General features: G+C 46.3%; 2 protein-coding genes across 6 annotated transcripts in view; one reads left to right on the forward strand and one right to left on the reverse strand.

Moving 5' to 3' along the window:
- MIX23 (mitochondrial matrix import factor 23) overlaps positions 1 to 3152 on the reverse strand; it is a 35361-nt gene extending 32209 nt beyond the window's left edge. For 3 of the 5 annotated variants that reach the window (XM_074947810.1, XM_074947839.1, XM_074947820.1), the window contains exon 1: positions 3035 to 3152. In XM_074947810.1, coding sequence (XP_074803911.1) covers positions 3035 to 3085 — 51 coding nt within the window. In that variant the 5' untranslated portion in view covers positions 3086 to 3152. The remainder of the gene's footprint in view (positions 1 to 3034) is intronic. The other 2 variants (XM_074947829.1, XM_074947847.1) reach the window with 1 other exon arrangement.
- An 11232-nt stretch (positions 3153 to 14384) lies between these two features.
- Positions 14385 to 26787, forward strand: part of FAM162A (family with sequence similarity 162 member A) — a 38096-nt gene continuing 25693 nt past the window's right edge. Inside the window, exon 1 of the mRNA XM_074975277.1 lies at positions 14385 to 14559. Within this exon, the coding sequence (XP_074831378.1) occupies positions 14535 to 14559 (25 nt within the window). The 5' untranslated portion in view covers positions 14385 to 14534. The remainder of the gene's footprint in view (positions 14560 to 26787) is intronic.

Genomic DNA, 26787 nt, shown 5'->3' on the forward strand with positions numbered 1-26787 from the left:
CTTCTCCCAGTCTTTATTCAGGCCTAATTTGATGGAGTCAAGTTTGCAAATTAATTCCAGTTCTGCAGTTTCTCACTGAAGTTTGTTTTTGAGGTTTTTTTGGGGAGCGTGCAGAGCGAGTAGGGACGTGATTCGGAGCAAAGGCGCGAGTTAGCCTGCGTGGAGGTTAACAATTTGTTGCTGGTGGCAGTTATTGGCATCTAGGCATTCTCTTTTGCTACTATGTCACGATTTGCTGCCTCTGCCTTTCCTCAACTGCCACTTTTAAGTCTGTTATTGAGTGTCCAGGGAGATTGTCTTTGAGTATTTTCACTTTGTTCTCTAGGCTGCCCAGCTCCACTCCCCTGCTCTGCAGGTATCTTGCATAAGACCCTCATTCCCCTCAGTGTGTGCGCTAGAGAAGTACTCCTAGCTGGTTTCAGCAGCGTCTCATCTTTCCAAAATCAGCTATTGTGCCGTCCCTGAGGCAGCTCAGGGTGGCTGGCCAACACTTCTGGTTTTCCTACTCAGTGGCTGTAAGCTGAATACCCATCTATGGCTTTCAAAGCCCTGCTGCCTAGCTCCATAGAACAGTGTATGCTGAAATCCAACTAACTCCCCCTTTTGAGAAAAGCTGAAGAGCAAGAGACAGCTACAAAAAAGTCACAGAAAGCTCTTTGGGGCAGGGGCCATCTTGTTCTGTATTTGCACTGTACCTAGCAAAATGGGGTCCTGGTCCATGACTGGAGCTCTTAAACACTATGGTAATGCGAATAAGTAAACACAATTTGGGGCATCTAAGTGCAGCAGAATGGCAAATCCCACAGCAAAAAAACCCACTGAATTCTGTAGCATCTTAGAAAAACTGCAAATTCCATAGCCACAGAATCATGCAGAACTTAGCCCCTGGACTTTTCCTGGTGTAAGTCAGTCACATTTTGTATTTTATATTAATTATTCGAAATGTAAATAACCCACATGAAATCTAACATGGAAGTACTGTGATGTGCCGCTAATATTTTAAGAGTGATTCTTTTAACCTAGGATACACCTGTTGCACATGCAACAGACCAGATAAGTGAGACAGTGAGGAATCTCTTCCTTTGTTTTCTCTATTTAAACAAAACAAAACACTCTCATAACTGCAACCAAAGAAGAAAGCAGTGCCATGGACAATCATATTAGATATATTTGCTGGAAATGTTTGCTGTTTGTTCTTTTTCTGGAAAATATACAGAGCATTTTGAGAATAGAGGCAGCACAATAGCATAATTTGAAGGAGAGATAAATATGTTGTAGTCTAGAGAAGTTCTTCCACTAGGAAATACTTTGAGATCACATGCGAGCCTACTGTTTCTTCAAGACAGATATCTATGTGCTTTAGCAACATCAAAGATACAGTTGCCTGAATTCTTTCCTTTTTTATTGTAATACTGTTGTATCAGTGCACTTCTATCATACCTGCCTACCCCTGAAATCTAAAAATTGGGTCACATTTAACTTCTCAAATATCCAATTATAACAAGTGAAATTGACACAGGGAAGGGGGAATTATGAATATTTTGCTTAAAACTACAGAGAGTTTGCATACAAAATCTAGTTCCAGGCATGTGAATATGAATGACAAACCAGACTTTAAGGGCATATTACCTAGCAAGCACACAAGATATAAAAATATAAAGCCAGATAAACAACTATCTGTGCACTGACAGCAAGCATCAGACAAACAAGGAAAGAAGGGATCTTGGCCTTTTGGGTCAATTGCACAGAAGTTAAATGAACTGATAGGCAGATAGGACATGTCTACCCTTACCCACCCACTCCCTGCTGCTGCTGTGATTGATGAGAACCAGCGGTCAATACAGCAGGTCTAGTGAAGACCTGCTAAATCAACAGCAGATCGCTCTCCCATCGACTCCAGTACTCCATGGGAACAAGAAGCGGAAGTTAAGTCAACGGGAGAGTGTCTCCCATCGACCCAGCACTGTGTAGACACGACAGTAAGCTTCATTATTCACGTAGCTGGAGTTGCATAACTTAGGTCAACTTATCGCCGTAGCGAAGACACGGCCTTAGAGAGACAAGGTGGGTGAGGTAATATCTCTTCTAATATCTTCAGGTCTCAGAGCTCTGTGTGGCTCAAAAGTTTGTCTCTCTTACCAACAGAAGTTGGTCCAATACCTCACCCACCTTGCACTGTAATATCCTGGGACTGACAGGGCTTCAACTACTGTGGATACATCAGACAGTACACAGTTCCATATCTTCTGGGGGCTGCCCAAAGCTCAGATACCATCTCAGGAGTGGTCTACACTTAAGAGTTTTGCTGGGACATTAAAGTTGGTTAGGTGGAGGGGAAGCAGGGTTTGCAACATTTCTAGACCAGGAAGTCCCTTAAGACAGATACCTTTATACTGGCAAAAAAGTGCTTTGGGCAGCATTGTTTATTTTGCACAGGAGACTGGTATACGCTGTACTAGCAAAAATGACCTTTTTGCTGGTATACATTGCAGCTACACTAGGAGGGATAGGTGAAGACAATGGCCCAAGCACCCACCTGATGCCTCAGACGCCTTCCTTTAGAATCTTCCCCCACGACCAGTCTCTGCAATTTTCACCACCCCCGAGTCCTCCCCCACAAGCAGAAGGCCCCGATCCCCACTGGACACTTATCTCCCCGCCTCACCCCAACTTCGGGAAACACCCCTTGCTCCCAGTGGGGGAGAGGCACCTTGTCCCCCACGCTGCAGGGGAGGGGCGCCCGCCTGCCTTGTTTCCCCTCCTCTGCGCGGGGCGGCGGGAGCTCGTGCCCCACTGTCAGTCAGGGTCCTGGGAGGACCCCGCCGCTCCCTCGGCCCCGCGCGGACGGAGGCCGGTGGGGGGCGGGGAAGAGGCCATTTGCCCCCCGGCTCCGCGTGGGGCAGAGCCGGCTGCTCCAACCCGCTCCCGTCACCTCCCGGCTGGAGGCAGGAACCGCTGCGGCCACCCCCAGGGCCCGGCTGACACCTGGCGCAGCGCCCGGCCACGGAGGGGCCCCAGCGGGCCCTGCTCGTACCTGGAACTCGGCAAAGTCCTCGCAGGTCCGGACTCCGCTGGGCGCCGCCATATTGGAGAGGCCGCGGAGCCCGACGCCGGCCAATCAGCGGGCAGCGGGGGTGACGCGTGGAGCGTCTGACGGGATTGGCTAGCAGCGCTCGAGGCCGCTCTTTGCAGAGCGCGCGGAGCGGCGCGAGCAGGGACGCGACTCGGGAGGAGTAAGGGTGCGAGTTCGCCTGAGTGGAGCGAAGCCGCAGCGCCCCGGCTGCCGGCGTGACGTGAGGAGCTGCTGCTGCCTCCACAGTTTGCTGCTGGCGGCAGTTGTTGGCATCTAGGCATTCGCTTTTGCTGCTATGTCACGATTTGCTGCCTCTGCCTTGCCTCAGCTGATAGCCTGTGGGGAGCCAGTTGTGAGAGGTGGGGACATCCCCATCGCATCTTCTACCGTTGTGAAACCTAGCCTTTAAATCTGGATACAAATAGTGGTAGTTTTGTAATTTGAAAAAATCACTCTACAGAGTTAAACCTGAGGGTTGTTGTACGTAAAACCCTGAATGAAGGAGCTATCGCTTTTGTGACATTCTATACCTTGGGGGAGCATCCTGGAACCGCCATATTCCTCATTTTCATATAATCATGATCTTACATATAAAGCCTGACTTGTAAGGTATCAAGGGAAAGGTTATGATCTGCTGAAAGTCATTTCTCTATCTCTATATGTATATCATTAATGTATATGAAGTTATGAGAATTGTGTTGTACGGTTGTCAACATGCTGCAAGTTGGGGGACCAGGCAGATATTAGCTCCCCAGTAAAGAAAGTAACCAACACCTAGGCGGGGTGTCAATCAACCCACCAACAACCACTGTCCAGCAAAGGAACTACAATACAATGGCTCACCTGCATTAGGCCACACCAGGGGAATTGCTCAACTTTGCCTGGATACTTAGCCATGCACCCAGACATGCCTGGACTTGTTTTCCAAGCACATGGACTAAGGATATAAAACAGAGTGGCCACATGCTTGGCCTTCTCCTGACCCCACCTATGCTACAAGCAACTAAGACACTGAGAAGAAGACACAACACCAACAGAGGCAATTGGCCCAGATTTCGGTAGAATCTGTATACTAAAGGACTGCAATATCCAGTGGGGTGAGAAAAAACTGCTTAATCTAGTTGTTGCCCGGTCTATATGGTTGAGAGCTCAGACTGCATGGTTATATTTTATTTCTTTTGGTAACTAACTCTGACTTTTTGCCTATCACTTAATATCACTTAAAATCTACCTTTTATAGTCAATAAATTTGTGTAATTGTTTATCTTTACCAGTGATTTTGGATGAAGTGTGGGCAAATCTGCTCAGGTTTGCAGAGGCTGGTGTATGTCCACTTTCTATTGATGAAGTGGTGAACCAATTAATAAATCTGCATTGCTTGTCTTGCAGTGCAAGATGGTATATTCCTGAGATACAGTGCTGGGAGAGCTGGGGGGGATTTGGCTCAGGTGCCTGTTTGATTCATGAATGGCTCTGGGAGCATTAATACAATCTAGCTGGGTGTGGGGCTTCACATGCTGTTATGCTGAGAGATAACAGTGCCTGGAGGCATTTGCTGCTGGGCACTAGCGAGCCATTGTGAGAGAAAGCCCAGGCTGGAGAGAGTTAAGGGGGCACAGCAGTCCCACGCTGCAACCTGGAGATCCCGTCACATCTTTATTAGTCTTTTTCCTTTGTAAATTGCAGTTTCTGTAGTAAACAAACATATAATGCACATAAAACATTGAAAATAGCATAAAGCATTGTAAACAGTATTTGGAATACTTATGAATACCATTTACTCAGAGAATGTTAGGCAGAAAATCTACCACTGTTTTTTATACAGACTCCACCCCACCCCTGCTTTGTTACTGCTACACATATTGCACAAGTTCCCAACACAAAATTTGCACTTTTGTACTTTGGCACGCATATATGAATATATTGCTCTCTAAACTTATTTCAGAGAGATTTTCTCAGGCCTTTTCCTCATTGCTAAAACAGACGTGCCTTATTCTCACTGTGTTTTTTTCCCCTCAGAACAGCTCCTGCACGTTAGTTACCCTGATGTTAAAAAAAAAAAAAAATCACCTTTTTTAGCAGTGAGCAAAAGGCCTCAGGGCTAGATTCTCAAAGGGACATAGGCATTGTGGTGCCAAGCGTCACAATGCCTAACTTTCAGGGACCTAGAAAATCAGTGGAACACCACTGCAATTTACAAAGGCTAAATTAGGCACCTAGGCTTAGGCTCCCTATGCAATGAATGGGAATAGATAGGCACTTTAGAATGGGATTAACAAAAACCAGCATACTAGCCTAAACTAACCAATGGGAAATGCTGATATGAGGGGTATGTCATAAACCCTTCCCCCTCACAGAATTGGCAACCTAAATCTGAGCTGCCTAGGAGTGCTTATCTCCACTAACAATTCACAACTAGGAACCCCTCTCCTGGAGTCAGGCAGCTTAAGAGGCCTAAATTTACACTTGTGAGAATAAGTGAGGCCACAGGAAGAGGTGATGGTGTGGTGCCCACCTTATAACTTATAGTCCAATGATTAGAGCCTTAACCTAGGATGTGGGAGACCCCTGTTCAAATTCTTTCTCCTCGTCTACCAGAATGGGGGAATGAACCCTGGTCTCCCAAATCCCAGGTGAGTGCTCTAACCACTGCACTAAAAATTATAAGGTAGGCAATAACACTGCCACCACTACCACCTCTTCTGGTCAGATTTTGAATGGGAACTGATCCATTCAGCAGGCAGCCCCTGAGAATGCCTGCCAGATTAGGCCTTGCATACAAGATAGGCATTTGTCCACTTCTCTTCCCTCGATTGTTAATCACACTGGGGCTTAGGTGGGAGATAGGCATCCAGATGCCTAGAGTAAGGCAGCAGTGCACATGTTCAGAGGCAGCAATTTAGGCACCTAGGGAACTTTTGTACTGAAAATGTAGGCACAGAGTTTAGGCACCTACAGGATTCACAGGGAGTTTTGTGAATTCCAGTGGAGCTTAAAACTGGGATTTAGGTACCTCAATCTGTAGGTGCCTATGTACCTGTGAATCTAGTCCAAGTCTCTATAATGTGGCCCTAATATGTAGTGTACGTACCGGGCTTCTTCAGATCTTGATAAGAATGTCAGTGACCTCCTTTTATTCAAAACACTTCTCGTGTTGTCAGCAAACCCATCCCTCACAGCGGATGTGCATGCGCTTTCACTGATATCACATGACTGTCTTAAGCAGATATATTGATAAAATTTCCCCCCTGAGGCCTGACTGGCAGAGCTATCAGGTCAGTAAATGGGATGTGACAGTCCAGGTGGCTTGCCTGCAGTGAAATTGGTTAGTCTCTAAGGTGCCACAAATACTCCTTTTCTTTTTAATGAAAGCTTTAGAAACAAATACAGAGCATGTCTAGTAACTGCAACACCCTATTTCTGGATGTTTCTGGATCAGGTGATTAGCCCCGCACTTTGCACATCTCAATGTTTTAAGTGAGCTGAAAATAATTTTATTACAGCCTATCAGACCTTTCTATATATTGCAATCATGGACTAATTCTTATTTCCATCGTAATGTAGAAAGGTGTAAGAGACAATGCTGTGTTTGTAAATTAAATTTTCCTGGGAGCACATAGTTAGTAAACGATAAGGTTCACATCATGTGTGGTTAGCAAGCAAGTATAAGCTGAGATTCGAGGAATCTTTACAGTTTGAAGCTCCAAAAATGTGGATCAGTTGATTTCATTCTAATGGGACAAGAGTGCCACCACTCTATATCCATTGTTCATAGAAGGGATCATTGTACAAGTTGGCCAACAACCTCAATGGGCCAAGCAGGATCTACCATGATACTATCAGGCCTTCATTCTCTTCATCATGAAAAATGCCTTGATAAGTGCAGGGCAGAGAGAAGGAGTGAGATCACCTTAAATGTGTTGACTGAAATAAACCAAGCCTCTGATGTTTGTAGCCAGACCAAAGGCAAAATGGAAAAACTCAGTCTGCAAAGTTCTTACAGTATTAACTGCTGCAGATTAGTTATCAGATAAGAAATGGACTTTATCAAGATTTGTAAAACTGACTAATGTAAACAAAATAGTTTGGGAAAACTGCTCTCAGAAACAGAATCATTAACAAGGAATGTAAATTGCTTTATGCTAACTAATAGAAAATAGATGCATTCAGCTCACAAGCAAAATGTATGAATCAAATCATGAAATTTGGTTGTTGTAGCTATAAATGTGTTTAAAAAGGAGATGTTATGTAACCAGAATAAGACAGTCACTAGTAATGGATAAGTATAGTACATTATATTTAGAATTCTTTACATTCATGCTGAAACTATACTATAATTAGGTGCTGTACCTTTGCATAACTCTTGCTCTGTATACTGCAGGAGAGTACAATGCTTGAGAAATACACTCAACCCTCCAGCCTTTAGGTATTCTGCTGTGCTTGGCTGCTATAGATCTTCCATCTTGCAAATATGAATGGAGCCAGATAAAGTCTATAAGGCTTATAGTGTAAGCCAATATCATATACAATATTATATACAATATCACATATGTTTTTGTATATCTATTAATTTGATTTATGTTAAGCTCTTCCTAAATGCTTTTGCTTACATTAAATTGTGTAACCAAAGGAAGATGTGAAGTATTGTCATCTCAGTATTAGTTATAAAAATATTCCAAAGATCAAGGACAATACAAACAATATTGTTGATGCTTAGGTAACATGCCCTCTGTACCAAGCTATAACTGGTGAAGGATGTCTCTAAGGTTTTGCTGGCTTCTAGAATATGGTCAAAAACAGGATAATAAACTAGTTACAAACTTTGTCCTGTGTACTGCAGGGACTGTGCAAGCCTAGCAAAAAGTCCTCAAAATATGTCAAAGGTAATAGATAAGAAGGATAAGGAATAATACAAAGAAATGGTGAAACCCTCAACACTAGTATATATGGAGGCAGAGTGAAGCTCAAATTGAGTCAAATGGCCAGCTGCACAACTGTCTCCCAGATCAGTGGTAACATATTGTTCTTCCTTTCTCCTTGCTGTTTTAATCTTTGACTAATAAAGTTGATTAGGCCTATTTATTTGACAATTCTTGTTATCAAATTAAATCAAACCTGTATCAAATTTGAATCATAAACCATGTATTGACATTTTGTCATGTCAAAATTGATACCTGTAAAATGCTGTAAAGGCTTTTCTGCTCAGGCAACACTCAGGAGAGTTAAGATGAGTGCTCCATTGCTTTCTTCCTTCTCTTTGGATCTAAAAAAAAATCAAATGTGGGTTACACTTGGACTGTACAAAAATGTTCAAGACAGGTCAAAAGCTTGATGATTTACAGTGTTTTGGGAAAGGATTCCTGCAATCTTCTATGGTCAAAACTAAGTCACTTACTTCTGAATGAGAGCATCCACATGGGCTTCAGGAGTTGTAACTTATGCGCATTAACTTAACACCATTCCTGTGCCTATGTAGACAAGCCCTTAGTAAGTAAAGGGGAGGGAATAAAGGACATTGATGGGGGTGGGGGTGGGCTGCAGAGATGCAAATGCAAATAACTCTGATGGCAAAGGAACAGTGTTACTGACACAATCAGTGTCAGATTTGTCGAGCCATGAACAATTATGATGCATTTAACATCTGAGTCAGCATTACAGTCTGTGTCCTCAATGCTGAGAAAATGTACGTTGTTACCATGGTGTAGGGTCACCAGTTGTCCCGATTTTATAGGAAGAGTTCCGATATTCCAGGCTTTGTCTTATATAGGCGCCTATTACCCCCTATCCCCTGTCCTGATTTTTCACACTTGCTATTTGGTCACCCTACCATGGAGTCACTTAACATGCATTAGCTCTCCCACTGTAAAACCACAGTGGGGACAAGGCACTTTGGTTTCACCAAAAGGCAAACTAGGTGAGATCAGCACTGTTAGAGAGCTTATTCCTTCACTCTCCCACTTCCCTGGTCTGTCTCGCTTGAACAGAGAGCAACACTACCCGAAGTCGGAAGATGCAAACAATTGGATGTGTATTGGGGTGAACTTCCAGCAAGCTTAAATCCAAGTTCCTTTTTCCTTATTTTTGAATCCCAACTTACTTCCTGTTTGCCCCTAATTTATATAGTAATATTCTTAGCTATACCTTAACCACTCATTCTACTGAAATTTAACTAAGCAATCCTAACATATTGTAACATGATTAGCTAACCAATTATATCCCACCACCTTAATTAGTTTACACCCAGCAAAATTAATTATACAGCAGACAGAAACAATCACAGAACCAGATAGAGACCATGCAAATAAACAATAGCAAAGTGGGAACTATAATGACAAAACAATACAGAAGTGAGGATTTCACAACTACATCTATAAAGACATAAGGGTTTCCCAGCTGTGTCTATTGATAAGTGAGTTCTTACCAGACAGAAAACTATCAACCTAAATTTCCTTTTACATCTTCTAGGCTCTTCCCTTTCTCTGGAGGTGATAGATCGGATCACCTTCCTAACAGCCCCATATTGACTAGTTTGGAATGTGAGGATGTGACCTTCCTCTTGTCTAGCTTCCCAGCTTATGGCTGCCTCTGCTACTTAGCCAAAGGCATTGGCCTAAGAACAGGGCCTCAGACTGTCACAGTGAGAGAAGGCCCTTACACAGATTTTTTCTTGTATACCTCTATTACTAGCTAAATGATAAACATATACCTACATTCTTAAAGTATAGGCCTTTACAGGCAGGCCTGAATATCTGTATCATAACAAGCACTATGGCCATCCCTCTCCCTCCCTCCCCTCCCCCCCGCCCCGACCAGTGCAAAGGAGCAACAGAATAATTCGTTTTAAAAAAACTTTGATTTTGGCTGTACAAAACAGTAAACTTAACAGAATGAAGAACATCACTTAACTGTATTATATCACAACATGTATCACACATAAAAGGCTATAAACTTAAAATATGCAATTAGAAATATAAACAATTCAGTAGATAAAAAACAAGAACTATGTATCTAACCAATGAAGTAACAGAAAAATAAACTGTGTGCTTCAGCGTTTGCAGGATGGGGGATTACAGAAATAAGGATTTTAAATAAAATGTAAATTAAAAAGGGAGGGAATCTTGTTACTTGAAGTTTAAAATGGTATTAAATGTTACAGGAATGTACAACCATTTTAGGTATATGGAAAAAGGTAACAGCAGAAGTATGAAGCTAGTGCATCCTAAAGGCTCAAACAAAAAGACAAATAAAACAAAACAAAATTGTATTTATTTAGTATTTTAATTTAATGACGTTCAGGTACATGATTCATCATTTTTGAATTCTAGTGGTGGTCAATCTATCTTGGGGTTGTACATCTATGATTAGTAAGTATTACAGTAGAAGTTTACCTTTGAAAACTACTTCATACAAGAAAGGCTCTTTAGGATCAGATTGCTAAAGGTATTTAGGTCACTGGCGGGATTTTCAAAATCATCTAGGTGCTTTCAACCTTTAAAAATGTGGCCTTTAGTGAATATTTGAGAATCAAGTTCTATACACAAGTGGCAACATGAAAAAGCACTAGCATGGTGCACAGAAAGGCAAAATAACACTTGACAAAGGAAATCCCATTGGCAGATCAAAGGAAACTGAAGAAGTTTTGACACCAACCCAGGAAATCAGTTAGCCTTGAAATCATATGATCCAAAAGAACCAATCTTGTATTATAAAAAAAAATTAAATGTAAATTACAAAATTGCAATAAGAACAGGAAGTTTTATACTAGAAACATTGTGAGATGTGATTGCTGAAGCTACTAGCAACTATTAATATTTTCAATATTTATCTGCTACTAAAATAGAAATAGCTGTTAGAAGCTTCAGCAGTCACATCTCAGTGTTTTTAGTATAACATCCTATTTTTATTGTGATTTTGTAACGTACAGTTTTTAATTCCAAATGTTTATTCCGTTTTCTTTTCATCTCTCTGCACAATGTCAGCGAAGGTAAATGATGAAGCGCTAACAGTAATAAAAATAACATTTTAAAAAGTAAATAATTTAAAGGCATGAAATTGTATTTTCAGTGCATTACAAGAACAAGGCAGTCCAATTCAGGCAATCAGAAGAGCAAGTAAGCTAAATTTGTGAACTAGCTGTTTTCATGCTGATATATACACTGAAAGGGAGTCTTTTAAACTCTAAAACTAGAGCCCTGCATGGATACAAAAATGTGGATCCACATCCGATCCACATCCGACAGAACCAACCTGTGATCCGACCCACGATCCGCTAGCCATCTTTTACCTGTATCTGCACCCACAGCAGCAAGCCTTCTCACAAGAGCTAGCAAGGTGGGTGGGGAAGCGGAGATGAGCGAGCGGGGGGCAGGGTCTCAAGCAGAAGGGGCAGCATGGGGGCTGGGGGGAAGGGGTGGGGTCTCAAGGAGAAGGGGCAGCATGGGGTGGGGGAAAGGCACAGCACATCGCATGCTGCTCCCGGGGACTTGCAAGCGATGGCAGCAGCATGTGCATAACAGCTGGGCAGAGGGGTGGGGTGCTGGAGCCACGCCCGTTACAATCCCAGTGGCTGGGGGCGGGCCCTGCTGCCCAGGAGCCAGCGGGCTGGGAGTGCAGCTGGTTCTGCCGAGCTGGGCCATGGAGGGGATGCAGGCGCTGCCTGAGCGGCTGGATAGGAAGCAGCACAGTGAGCTGGTGCTAGACAGCCCCAACCCTGGCCTCCACCCCAGCCCCAGCCCCAGCCACTTGCTGCTGGCTGCTGGCCCTGAGTGCACTGTATGCCCTGCCCCTCCCCCGGGCTGCCTGAGCCAGATGCCGTGGGACAGGTGCCACCAGGAGACCTGCGCAGTTGTATACGCATCCAATCCACTATCCAGAAAATGGTCCGCAGATGCAAAAACCACTTATGGCAATTATATACTTTTGTAGGAGGTGCATGTAAAATATCTCACCAAATTCCATCTCTATTACCAGCACAATCTCTCATTTCAGACAGAGAAGCAAACCAGGACATGGTGCATTTACAAACCCAGCCCTGGGAAGCAGATGCTGAGATGTACCCTCCTGAGAGGGGGGAAATCAAAGCCCCTCTGCCACCTGCACGCTGTTTCTGTAACCAGTACCTATAGCCAAAGGGCTGGAACTAGGGGTGCTACCGCACCCCCTGCCTTGAAGTGGTTCCCACCTGTGATGTTGCACTCCATATTTTTTAAGGAAATATGCTTATGAGTGTAAATATAATGTAACTGGAATATGCTTTATGCAAAAGGTCTCTTGTAAGGTATCATTACAAAGCTTCTAATCTACTGAGTGTGTTCATCCCATTTTTATGAATGTATCATTCTTGTATCTGAAGCTAGAAATATGAAGTATAACTCTGAAGTCCTACTGTAACTATGCAAAGTGTGGGCCATTAATGGTGGCTTGGAATCTTGATGGCTCCCATTAACTAGGACAATTGGTTGTAAATGGCTCTGTTTACTTGTCAGCCTTCCTGTGTTCTTGTGAGTCAGGCTGGAAAGAATGGAGGCCTGGGGTCTCACAGGACATGTGATCATGTCACCTGAACTGGAATCCACCTTATACCTGGTGCTTTTCCATTTAGAAGGAGGGTTGGGGACCCAGAGAGACAAAAGATTCCTGCCTTGTGCCAAAGCTATAAAAAGGGGGTGGAACACAACAAAGAGGGCTGCCAGTCATGAAAAATCCCCGAGTTACCACCTGAGCTGGAACTAACAAGAACTGTACCAGGGGAAAAGTTTGGGCCCAGACTAAGCAGGAGTCTAGTCTGTGAAAGAAGCTTATTGGAACATCTCTGTGGGTGAGATTTACCTGTATTCAGTTTCTTAAATGTATTAGGCTTAGGCTTGCATGTTTTGTTTTATTTTGCTTGGTAACTTACTTTGTTCTGTCTGTTATTACTTGAAACCACTTAAATCCTACTTTTTATATGTAATAAAATCACTTTTGTTTATTAGTAAACCCAGAGTAAGTGATTAATACCTGGGGGAGGAAACAGCTGTGCATATTTCTCTATCAGTGTTATAGAGGGCTGACAATTTATGAGTTTACCCTGTATAAACTTTACACAGAGTAAAATGGATTTATTTGGGGTTTGGATTCCATTGGGAACTGGGTGTCTGGATGTTGGAGACAGGAGTACTTGCTGAGCATTTTTTGTTTAGTCTGCAGCTTTGGGGGGCGTGGACCAGACCTGGGTCTGTGTTGCAGCAGACTAGCGTGTCTGGCTGAAAAAGGCAGGGTTCTGGAGTCCCAAGTTGACAGGGAAAACAGGCTCAGAGGTAGTTTCAGCACATCAGATAACACTACCAAGGGGGTCTCTGTGACCCAACACATTGTACCATCATCATATACAGGGTTTACAGTTTGGTTCAACGGCTCTCAGCTCCCCTGACAATGGTTCACCCCACCTGTGGAAAGTTTTATCCCCTCTGCCACTACCGCCGCCTCTCTCCCAGTTCCTTCCTAGGGTTGCCAACCCTCCCGGGGTTCGCCAAAAGTCTCACAGAATCAGGCCCTATCTCCTGGAGGCCACTGAAGCCAGACTGGGAGATTTTAGGTTGCTATAAGTCCAGTGACGCAGCAGAGCTAAGTCAGGCTCCCTACCTGCCCTGGCCCTACACCACTCCCAGAAGCCCCCAGCATGTCCCTGCGGCCCCTGGGACAGAGTCAGGGGGTCTCAGCGCACTGCCCCCGCCCCGAGTGCTGACTCCACAGCTCCCATTGGCTGGGAACTGAGGCCAATGGGAGCTGCGGGGGTGCTGCTTGTGGGCACAGGCAGCGCACAGAGTCATCCTCCCTCTCCCCAGGGCAGCAGGGACATGCCGGCTGCTTCTGGGAGCGGTGTGGGGCCAGGGCACGCAGGGAGCTGCCGCAGGTAAATGCTTCCTGGCCGGAGCCCACACCAAACTCCCTCCCACATCCAAACTCCCTCCCAGGGCCTGCACCCTTAACCCCCCCCCCCCCCCGGCCTGGTGAAAGTGAGTGAGGGTGGGGGAGGGAGAGCAAGTGACAGAAGGCGGGGCGATGGAGCGAGTGGGGCGGGGCCTAGGAGAAGGGGCGGGGCCTCGGGGAAGGGGCGGGGCAGGGTATTTGGGTAGGTGTGGTGAGGCAGTGGGCAACACTACTCCTTCTTCCTGCACCCGATTTGGCCCCTGTCCGGCCTCCGCCTCCAGCGGCTTGACTCCCCTGCGCTCCCACCGTGCCCCCAGCTCAGACTCGGCCCCGCACGGGAGAGGGCCGCGCCAGGGCTGCTACGGCGCATGCTCGCTCAGCGGGCGCAGAGCGGCCCGGGAGGGACTCGGCGCGGGCTGACCCTTCCCGCGGCCCGTCGCTTGGAGTCACGGCTGGGTAGTGACGTGGGAGAGGCTCCGCCCCAGCCTGGCACCGGCCGAGAGACTCGACCCCGCGGGGACGGAGGTTGGACGCGCCCGGGGCCAGCACCATGTGGGCCGCCGCCGCCGCCGCCGGTGAGTGACGGCGGGGACCTCGGGAGCGGTGGGGCGGGAGCCTGGCCTCGGGCAGGGGCGCCGCCACCTGGTGGGTGTCGGCGGGCGGCGAAGGGGGGGCAGCAAGCTGATCCGGTGGTGAGCCGTGGGGTGGCGCGGGGGCCTCGGCGGGCGGTGGGACCAGCGCGTGGCTCTTGGGCGTGCGGGGAAAGCCGGGCTCAAGACCGCAGATTGCTCTTTTAGTTCCAGTCTTCATTGCCTCACTGCGCCTGTCAAACTCAGGTTCAGGCGTTCAGACGTCATGGGCCCATGCTCTAGTCAGGACGGAGGCTCCCTTGAACTAGGGTCTGAAAAGCCAACTTTGCCAAGTCTACTTCAGATCAGAGACTGGTGGAGACAAGTAACGTCCCTTTCATCTTCTCTGTCTAGCTTCATTCCATGGGGTTTTACCTCTCTTCCTTAATTTGTTTCCTTGATGCATAGTCTAGCAAATAGAAAAGGAGGACTTGTGGCACCTTAGAGACTAACCAATTTATTTGAGCATAAGCTTTCGTGAGCTACAGCTCACTTCATCGGATGCATACTGTGTTAGACAGTATGCATCCGATGAAGTGAGCTCTAGCTCATGAAAGCTTATGCTCAAATAAATTGGTTAGTCTCTAAGGTGCCACAAGTCCTTCTTTTCTTTTTGTCTAGCAAATGTTGCACCACTTCCTCCCCCTCCCTGCCCTACCCCAGATTCTGACTCCCTGGCCCATTGTCCCTAGCCACTTCCAAAGTGTCAGATAATGTTAGACCTGCCCTAAATCTCAATCATGGGAAGTGGTGAAACCCTGGAATTAATTAATAGTAATTTTTAAAACTTTCCTGCTAGTAAAGGAATATTTTGTAGTGTGTGCTTCAGTGTAACATTTAAAATCTCAATGGGGTTAATGAAAAGGACTGGAAGTGAAAATGTGACCTGCATTCTTCAGAGCTAAAAATCTATTCATCTTTTTCACCAATTCTCCTATTTTGATGACTGCAACAAAAGATCATCCTACTAACAGCTTATTATTCTCTTGATTTGTGGCATAGATCGGGGTCCCTAACTTTTTGGCTGCATAAGCCCTTAGTTGCAAAATGGGGTTGCCTATATTTAAAACACTGCAGCAGAACAGTTGCATCCCTGCAGGGAAGACACTACATTTAAAGATAGGAAGGTTTCACCTGTAGGTGTAGGTATTTCACCTCCCTGAGAGAGGGCAGCTAGGTCCACAGGAGAATTCTCCCGTTAACCTAGTGCTGTCTACGTCAAGGGTTAGGTAGGTTTAACTGTGTCACTCAGATATGGATTTTTCACACCCATGAGCAAGGAAGTTATACTGACCTAATTTCCTGGCACAGACATGCCCTACTGTTTCCTGTAATCCCAGGCAGCAACAAAACAACTTAGTTACCAACAAATTAACACATTAAGTATGTTTAGTGCCCTCTAATGTGACACATGCACTTGCGTATTGCGACATAGCTTCTTGAAGTCCAGCCGTGTGATAGAAATTGCACATCTAATCTCCGACGTGACACCAATGGTAGATTGATACCAAAACTTGATGGACAGAAGTGTGCTGAATTCAGCTTCACACGAAGTTGTGCTGGCAAATGGCACCGTCAGTATCAAGGTGCATGTTGAGAGTGCAGGATATTCATTCTTGGCAGTGAACCGGAACTAGGGGAGAGAAAGTTGGGCATAAGTTTGATCACAGGAAATTTCAGTGAGCTGTTCAGTTTCAGTTGCTGGCAAATCCATGGCATCAGGCTTAAACTGAAATGGGTTTTGCACCCAGTCATATTCTCACATCTAAGTCCTAGTCCAGTGCCTTAACCACAAGACTATTCTTCCTCCCCAGTGTATGAAGCTTTTATCTATAGGATCTTCACTAAAGTTTCCGAACAACAATACACAAATTTAACTCTGTGATTGCAGACTTTAAAGATCAAAAGCTAGAGAGTTAATGTTACTGCAGCTTTCATTTCTGCTTTGTTCAAACGCAATATTGTCAAACCAAAGCATTCCATAAATTAAGAATTAACCCTCAGAAATAATGAGATTTACTTAAAATCAAGAGATGAAAATACATTTTGGTTTCTTATTTGCTTTCTAGTTTTTGAACTTTCAGGGTATACTTGGGTCATAATTTTCAAGCTCTCTGTAACCACCAGGGCTAAAAATTTACCTTTTTTATGTGAAAGCTGAGATTTCATGTAATCACATGACTCCACATGTTGGGTTTTTAAGAAAAATACCAAATGCTGTGAGGCTTGGCAACACTGAACAGGGTGGCATGTCCTATCTCCTAGAGTACAGCAATGTGAGCTAAAATTCCAGGCACATTGGCCTTAAACCCATTCCTTCTTTGCAAGTCCTTTATGTCCTTTTTTGCTTCTTTATGAAGGCTTCAGAGGTTTTGTTGTGTTTTTTTTTTTTTTTTTTAAGTTTAGAGGGTTTTTTCTGCTTGTTTTTTAACATTTAGATGTTCAGGTTCTGTCATGGCTGGAAGGAGTTATGTCTAGAGGACTAGTGAAAGAGCCAAGACATCACAAGAGCCAAGAGAATGAAAGTTATGCTGCCTTATATTTTTTGGTGGTTACACTTAAATTTTTGGAGGGGGTTTGGTTTCCTCTTCCTCCCCCTTAACACTTTAGTGACTAACATTTTGGGTCAACAAAGCCTTTTTTAAAGAATCAGCACCCTTACCCTTTTACGTAAGGAGTCACAATAAACACTCCCGAGTCCTCCCAGAGATCTTACAGCAAAACCAGGGAAGTTTAGACTTAACATTCCAGGTAATTCTAAGGTTTAAAATAAAAAACTGGGGAAAAAACCCTATTTGCTAATCCAGTATAAGGAGTAAAAAGGGACTAAGCCTAACTTTTTTTTAAAGGTGCCCTTGCAAAGGATTTTTAGTGCCTGAATTTTCCTCATTATAACTTTTCTAACAGTTTATAGATTCTAAGGCTGGAAGCAACCATTGTGATCATCTGCTCTGACCTTCTGTATAGCACAGGCCATAGAACTTCCCCAAAATAATTCACATTTTTTGTAGATGTGAATTTTCTTCTGTTACACAATAAGGCAGCTGTCTCACTACTGTAAACTTCTGCTTTGCTATTGCTACCTCTGCCTCAAGTTTCTGACTTGGCCCTGGTCTACGCTACGAGTTTAGGTCGAATTTAGCAGCGTTAGATCCTTTTAACCCTGCATCCGTCCACACAACGAAGCCATTTTTGTTGACTTAAAGGTCTCTTAAAATCAATTTTTGTACTCCTCCCCGACGAGGGGATTAGCACTGAAATGGACGTTGCCGGGTTGAGATTGGGGTAGTGTGAATGCAATTTGACAGTATTGGCCTCCGGGAGCTATCCCAGAGTGCTCCATTGTGACAGCTCTGGACAGCACTCTCTGTTACCTCAATTTCCCTGGAAACCAACCCAGGGTTACATTTATATTGTTTTATTATGATGCTGCTGTTGCGGCGGTAGGGGGGTCACACTCGCATACTCACGCTCCCAGGACAGGCACGGCACTGGAGATGTCAGGATTCTTCAAGGTAAGTGTCCCACAGCGCAGCGATGGATGGTGTGATGAAGGTAAGTCTTCCCGAGGCACGACGGAATGCAATGCAGCGAACCAGTGGCCAGACAGTCCAGGCCAAGGGCCTTCACAGGAGGTACAAGCTTGTGAGTGCACTCCTGAGCACATGGCCCCTTCCCCTTTTAAGGACCTGCTCCTCATGGCCTGTGACTACAGATGACTTGGCCGCATCTGGTTGGCCACACTCCACCTCCGGCAGTGTCCACGCAGGGTCGGTGCATTAGGTGTGTGACTGCTGCCTAATTAGAGTCCCAGACACCTTGTCTACCTGGGAGCTCTTCTGATCTCCCAGCTGTTCAACCAGCCCAATCATCCCACAAGCATTCCAGGGGGGATGGGGAGGGGGAAAGCCACTTCACAGGTATTCAAAGAGGGAGATGAGACAAAAGGGTGGGGGGGAAGGCAGTGTAACTGAAAAGGTTACAAAACTTAAAAGGCTATGCTAACAATAACTGAAGTTACAAAGTCTGCAAAAAGGTTGCAGAACTTAATGATACAAGAAAAAAGAAAAGGAGTACTTGTGGCACCTTAGAGACTAACCAGTTTATTTGAGCATGAGCTTTCGTGAGCTACAGCTCACTTCATCGGTGAGCTGTAGCTCACGAAAGCTCATGCTCAAATAAACTGGTTAGTCTCTAAGGTGCCACAAGTACTCCTTTTCTTTTTTCTTTTTACGAATACAGACTAACACGGCTGTTACTCTGAAACCTGTCTTAATGATACAAGTTACAGATCTTACAATTGCATTTGAGCAGAGGCTTTACATAACACTCTCAACTGAGATGCACTAGCCAGGTAGACGGGAAAAGCCTCGTGGACTTTCTTCCCTGACGCAGGGAAGAAAGGTAAGCAGCAGGATACGGACCCTGGACTTCAGGAAAGCAGACTTCGACTCCCTCAGGGAACAGATGGCCAGGATCCCCTGGGGGACTAACATGAAGGGGAAGGGAGTCCAGGAGAGCTGGCTGTATTTCAAGGAATCCCTGTTGAGGTTACAGGGACAAACCATCCCGATGAGTCGAAAGAATAGTAAACATGGCAAGCGACCAGCTTGGCTTAATGGTGAAATCCTAGCGGATCTTAAACATAAAAAAGAAGCTTACAAGAAGTGGAAGGTTGGACATATGACCAGGGAAGAGTATAAAAATATTGCTCGGGCATGTAGGAAAGATATCAGGAGGGCCAAATCGCACCTGGAGCTGCAGCTAGCAAGAGATGTCAAGAGTAACAAGAAGGGTTTCTTCAGGTATGTTGGCAACAAGAAGAAAGCCAAGGAAAGTGTGGGCCCCTTACTGAATGAGGGAGGCAACCTAGTGACAGAGGATGTGGAAAAAGCTAATGTACTCAATGCTTTTTTTGGCCTCTGTTTTCACTAACAAGGTCAGCTCCCAGACTGCTGCGCTGGGCATCACAGAATGGGGAAGAGATGGCCAGCCCTCTGTGGAGATAGAGGTGGTTAGGGACTATTTAGAAAAGCTGGACGTGCACAAGTCCATGGGGCCGGACGAGTTGCATCCGAGAGTGCTGAAGGAATTGGCGGCTGTGATTGCAGAGCCCTTGGCCATTATCTTTGAAAACTCGTGGCGAACGGGGGAAGTCCCGGATGACTGGAAAAAGGCTAATGTAGTGCCAATCTTTAAAAAAGGGAAGAAGGAGGATCCTGGGAACTACAGGCCAGTCAGCCTCACCTCAGTCCCTGGAAAAATCATGGAGCAGGTCCTCAAAGAATCAATCCTGAAGCACTTACATGAGAGGAAAGTGATCAGGAACAGTCAGCATGGATTCACCAAGGGAAGGTCATGCCTGACTAATCTAATCGCCTTTTATGATGAGATTACTGGTTCTGTGGATGAAGGGAAAGCAGTGGATGTATTGTTTCTTGACTTTAGCAAAGCTTTTGACACGGTCTCCCACAGTATTCTTGTCAGCAAGTTAAGGAAGTATGGGCTAGATGAATGCACTATAAGGTGGGTAGAAAGCTGGCTAGATTGTCGGGCTCAACGGGTAGTGATCAATGGCTCCATGTCTAGTTGGCAGCCGGTGTCAAGTGGAGTGCCCCAGGGGTCGGTCCTGGGGCCGGTTTTGTTCAATATCTTCATAAATGATCTGGAGGATGGTGTGGATTGCACTCAGCAAATTTGCAGATGATACTAAACTGGGAGGAGTGGTAGATACGCTGGAGGGGAGGGATAGGATACAGAAGGACCTAGACAAATTGGAGGATTGGGCCAAAAGAAATCTGATGAGGTTCAATAAGGATAAGTGCAGGGTCCTGCACTTAGGATGGAAGAATCCAATGCACCGCTACAGACTAGGGACCGAATGGCTAGGCAGCAGTTCTGCGGAAAAGGACCTAGGGGTTACAGTGGACGAGAAGCTGGATATGAGTCAACAGTGTGCCCTTGTTGCCAAGAAGGCCAATGGCATTTTGGGATGTATAAGTAGGGGCATAGCGAGCAGATCGAGGAATGTGATCGTTCCCCTCTATTCGACACTGGTGAGGCCTCATCTGGAGTACTGTGTCCAGTTTTGGGCCCCCCACTACAAGAAGGATGTGGATAAATTGGAGAGAGTCCAGCGAAGGGCAACAAAAATGATTAGGGGTCTAGAGCACATGACTTATGAAGAGAGGCTGAGGGAGCTGGGATTGTTTAGTCTGCAGAAGAGAAGAATGAGGGGGGATTTGATAGCTGCTTTCAACTACCTGAAAGGGGGTTCCAAAGAGGATGGCTCTAGACTGTTCTCAATGGTAGCAGATGACAGAACGAGGAGTAATGGTCTCAAGTTGCAATGGGGGAGGTTTAGATTGGATATTAGGAAAAACTTTTTCACTAAGAGGGTGGTGAAACACTGGAATGCGTTACCTAGGGAGGTGGTAGAATCTCCTTCCTTAGAGGTTTTTAAGGTCAGGCTTGACAAAGCCCTGGCTGGGATGATTTAACTGGGAATTGGTCCTGCTTCGAGCAGGGGGTTGGACTAGATGACCTTCTGGGGTCCCTTCCAACCCTGATATTCTATGATTCTATGACTTTTGAATTTCATTTCCTGTTTGGCCAGCGTGGCACAGGTGACCATGGAGAGCTCATCAGCAGAGCTGACCGTGGAGTCCCAGAATCGCAAAAGAGCTCCAGCATGGACTGAACGGGAGGTACTGGATCTGATCACTGTATGGGGAGACAAATCTGTGCTATCAGAACTCCGTTCCAAAAGACGAAATGCCAAAATATTTTAAAAAATCTTCAAGGGCATGAAGGACAGAGGCTATAACAGGGACCTGCAGCAGTGCCGTGTGAAAATTAAGGAGCTCAGGCAAGCCTACCAAAGAGGCAAACAGCCGCAATGCGGGAGGACTGCATGAGCTCAGAGAACATTTCATGACAAGTGCGGTTTTTTTCGCCTTCTTATCTTTACTAGCCTCTGGGAGGGAGATGATAGGGGGAGTGTTCAAACATTTGCAGCTGCTGGAGAGGAAAAAAAGGGAGAGAAGTGTTTAAAAAGACACATTTTAGAGAACAATGGGTAGACTCTTTCACGGTGAACCAAGCTATAACATTACATAGTACATGTGGTTTTGGTACAAGGTCGCATTTTGCCTCTTGTATTGAGGGCCTGCCGGTTTGGTGTGAGAGATCATACACGCAGGGCCAGGCAACAGAATTCAGCTTGCAGGCAGCCGTGGTAAGCCACAGTCTTTTGGCTTCTTTAACCTTCATAACATGTGGGAATGTTTTCAAACAGCAGCGCCCTCATTTCCCATACCAAGCACCCATTGGGTTGGCCACTTAAAATGGGTTGACCATTTAAAAGGAGGGGCTGCAGTTTTCGGGTTAACGTGCAGCACAGCTTAACACCCCCCCCTCATCCCTCCCCCCCCACAATTCTCTGGGATGATCGCTTCACCCCTCCCCCCACCGTGTGGCTAACAGCGGGGAGGATTTCTTTTCAGCCACAGGCGAACGGCCAGCTCTGAATGTCCCCTTAATTAAATTCCCCTATTTCAACCAGGTGACCATGAATAATATCACTCTTCTGAGGATAACACAGAGAGATAAAGAACAGATGTTGCTTGAATGCAAGCGAACACCGGGACCATATGCTGCCATGCTTTGTTATGAAATGATTCCAGACTATGTGCTACTGGCCTGGCGTGGTAAAGTGTCCTACATGGAGGACGGAATAAGGCTGCCCTCCCCAGAAACCTTTTGCAAAGGCTTTGGGAGTACCTCCAGAAGAGCTTCATTGAGATGTCCCTGGAGGATTTCTGCTCCATCCCCAGACATGTTAACAGACTTTTCCAGTAGCTGTACTGGCCGCGAATGCATCCCAAGTCTTCAGGGCAAATTAATCATTAAACATGCTTGCTTTTAAACCATGTATTATATTTACAAAGGTACACTCACCAGAGGTGCCTTCTCCGCCTTCAAGGTCTGGGAGCCCGCCTTGGGAGGGTTGGGAGGGTATTGGATCCAGGGTGATAAACAGTTCTTGGCTGTCCGGGAGAACAGTTTCACCCTCCTCCTCATCTTCCTCGTCCCCTAAATCGTCATCCCTGTTGCATGAGACTCCCCTCTTGCAGGAGTACACGTACAGGGGTGGGGCAGTGGTAGGAGCACCCCTAGAACTGTGTGCAGCTCAAATGTTTGAACACTCCCCCTATCATCTCCGTCCCAGAGGCTAGCACAGATAAGGCGAGAAAAAAAATGCACTCGCGATGAAATGCTCTCTGAGCTCATGCAGTCCTCCTGCATTGAAAGAGCTCAGCAAAATGCGTGGAGGGAAGCAATGTCAGAGTCCAGGAAAGCATAAAATGCTTTATGTGAACGCGAGGACAGGAGGCGGGAACAAGAGGAGAGGTGGTGGCAGCGTGATGAGAGGAAGTAGGATGCAATGCTGAGCCTACTGGAGGATCAAACTGATATGCTGTGGCATATGGCTGAGCTGCAGGAAAGGCAGCAGGAGCACAGACCACAGCTGCAGCCCCTATGTAACCACCTGCCCTCCTCCCACAAGTTCCATAGCCTCCTCACCCAGACCCCCAAGAACGCGGGGGGGAAGCCCTCCGGGCACCCAAGCACTTCACCCCAGAGGAGGGCCAAATCGCACCTGGAGCTGCAGCTAGCAAGAGATGTCAAGAGTAACAAGAAGGGTTTCTTCAGGTATGTTGGCAACAAGAAGAAAGCCAAGGAAAGTGTGGGCCCCTTACTGAATGAGGGAGGCAACCTAGTGACAGAGGATGTGGAAAAAGCTAATGTACTCAATGCTTTTTTTGCCTCTGTATTCACTAACAAGGACAGCTCCCAGACTGCTGCGCTGGGCATCGCAACATGGGGAGTAGATGGCCAGCCCTCTGTGGAGAAAGAGGTGGTTAGGGACTATTTAGAAAAGCTGGATGTGCACAAGTCCATGGGGCCGGACGAGTTGCATCCGAGAGTGCTAAAGGAATTGGCGGATGTGATTGCAGAGCCATTGGCCATAATCTTTGAAAACTCATGGCGATCGGGGGAAGTCCCGGACAACTGGAAAAAGGCTAATGTAGTGCCAATCTTTAAAAAAGGGAAGAAGGAGGATCCTGGGAACTACAGGCCAGTCAGCCTCACCTCAGTCCCCGGAAAAATCATGGAGCAGGTCCTCAAGGAATCAATCCTGAAGCACTTAGAGGAGAGGAAAGTGATCAGGAACAGTCAGCATGGATTCACCAAGGGAAGGTCATGCCTGACTAATCTAATCGCCTTCTATGATGAGATTACTGATTCTGTGGATGAAGGGAAAGCAGTGGATGTATTGTTTCTTGACTTTAGCAAAGCTTTTGACACGGTCTCCCACAGTATTCTTGTCAGCAAGTTAATGAAGTATGGGCTAGATGAATGCACTATAAGGTGGGTAGAAAGCTGGCTAGATTGTCGGGCTCAACGGGTAGTGATCAATGGCTCCATGTCTAGTTGGCAGCCGGTGTCAAGTGGAGTGCCCCAGGGGTCGGTCCTGGGGCCGGTTTTGTTCAATATCTTCATAAATGATCTGGAGGATGGTGTGGATTGCACTCCTAGCAAATTTGCGGATGATACTAAACTGGGAGGAGTGGTAGATACATTGGAGGGCAGAGATAGGATACAGAGGGACCTAGACAAATTGGAGGATTGGGCCAAAAGAAACCTGATGAGGTTCAATAAGGATAAGTGCAGGGTCCTGCACTTAGGACGGAAGAATCCAATGCACAGCTACAGACTAGGGACCGAATGGCTAGGCAGCAGTTCTGCGGAAAAGGACCTAGGGGTTACAGTGGACGAGAAGCTGGATATGAGTCAGCAGTGTGCCCTTTTTGCCAAGAAGGCCAATGGCATTTTGGGATGTATAAGTAGGGGCATAGCGAGCAGATCGAGGGACGTGATCGTTCCTGTCTATTCGACACTGGTGAGGCCTCATCTGGAGTACTGTGTCCAGTTTTGGGCCCCACACTACAAGAAGGATGTGGATAAATTGGAGAGAGTCCAGCGAAGGGCAACAAAAATGATTAGGGGACTGGAACACATGACTTATGAGGAGAGGCTGAGGGAACTGGGATTGTTTAGTCTGCAGAAGAGAAGAATGAGGGGGGATTTGATAGCTGCTTTCAACTACCTGAGAGGTGGTTCCAAAGAGGATGGTTCTAGACTATTCTCAGTGGTAGAAGAGGACAGGACAAGGAGTAATGGTCTCAAGTTGCAGTGGGGGAGGTTTAGGTTGGATATTAGGAAAAACTTTTTCAGTAGGAGGGTGGTGAAACACTGGAATGCGTTACCTAGGGAGGTGGTAGAATCTCCTTCCTTAGAAGTTTTTAAGGTCAGGCTTGACAAAGCCCTGGCTGGGATGATTTAATTGGGGATTGGTCCTGCTTCGAGCAGGGGGTTGGACTAGATGACCTCCTGAGGTCCCTTCCAACCCTGATATTCTATGATTCTATGACTGTCCAAGCAACAGAAGGCTGGCATTCAATAAGTTTTGAAGTGCAGCGTGGCCTTGTCCTTCCCTCCTCCAGCACCCCACCTGGTGCTTCCTTCCTCCCCCACCCCTCCCAGGCTACCTTGGCAGTTATCCCCCTATTTGTGTGACAAATTAATAATGCATGAATTTGAAACAACAATTATTTTATTGCCTCTGCAAGCGGTGATCGAAGGCGGGAGGTCAGTTGGCTTACAGGGAAGTAGAGTGAACCAAGGGGGCAGGTTTTGATCAAGGAGAAACAAACAGAACTGTCACACCGTAGCCTGGCCAGTTTTCAAAGCTTCTCTGATGCGCAGCGCACCCTGCTGTGCTCTTCTTATCGCCCTGGTGTCTGGCTGTGCATAGTCAGCAGCAAGGCGATTTGCCTCAGCCTCCCACCCTGCCATAAACGTCTCCCCCTTACTCTCACAGATAGTGTGGAGCACACAGCAAGCAGTAATAACAATGGGAATATTGGTGTTGCTGAGGTCTAACCAAGTCAGTAAACTTTGCCAGCGCACTTTTAAATGTCCAAATGCACATTCTACCACCATTCTGCACTTGCTCAGCCTATAGTTGAACAGCTTCTGACTACTGTCCAGGGTGTCTCTGTATGACTTCATGAGCCATGGCATTAAGGGGTAGGCTGGGTCCCCAAGGATAACTATTGGCATTTCAACTTCCCCAATGGTTATTTTCTGGTCTGGAAAGTAAGTCCCTTGCTGCAGCTGTCCAGACAGACCAGAGTTCCTGAAGATGCGAGCGTCATGTACCTTTCCCGGCCATCCCACGTTGATGTTGGTGAAACGTCCCTTGTGATCCACCAGTGCTTGCAGCACCATTGAAAAGTACCCCTTGTGGTTTATGTACTGGCTGCCAAGGTGGTCCGGTCCCAAGATAGGGATATGGGTTCCGTCTATCGCCCACTACAGTTAGGGAATCCCATTGCAGCAAAGCCATCCACTATGACCTGTACATTCCCCAGAGTCACCACCCTTGATAGCAGCAGCTCAGTGATTGCGTTGGCTACTTGGATCACAGCAGCCCCCACAGTAGATTTGCCCACTCCAAATTGATTCCCAAGTGACTGGTAGCTGTCTGGCATTGCAAGCTTCCACAGGGCTATTGCCACTGACCTGTGAACTGTGAGGGCTGCTCTCATCTTGGTATTCTTGCACCTCAGGGGAAAGCAAGTCACAAAGTTCCATGAAAGTGCCCTTACGCATGCGAAAGTTTCGCAGCCATTGGGAATCATCCCAGACCTGCAACGCTGTGTGGTCCCACCAGTCTGTGCTTGTTTCCTGAGCCCAGAATCAGCGTTCCATGGCATGAGCCTGCCCCATTGCCACCAGGATGTCCAAATTGTCGGGACCCGTACTTTGAGAGAAGTCTGTGTCCATGTCCTCATCACTCTTGTCACTCCGCTGCTGTCGCCTCCTCTCCTGCCTTTGCAGGTTCTGGTTCTGAACATACTGCAGGATAATGCGCGAGATGTTTACAATGCTCATAACTGCCGTGCTGATCTGAGCGGGCTCCATGCTTGCCGTGGTATGGAGTCTGCAGGAGAGCAGAGTTGCAGCGGAAGCGGTGGCTGACGACGGATGCCACGAGAATAGATATTTATAGAGAACGACGAGAGGACCTGTGAGGTGGATTCA

Source organism: Natator depressus, chromosome 1 (genome assembly GCF_965152275.1).
Source record: "Natator depressus isolate rNatDep1 chromosome 1, rNatDep2.hap1, whole genome shotgun sequence".
In the NCBI taxonomy this organism is placed as follows: Eukaryota; Metazoa; Chordata; order Testudines; family Cheloniidae; genus Natator; species Natator depressus.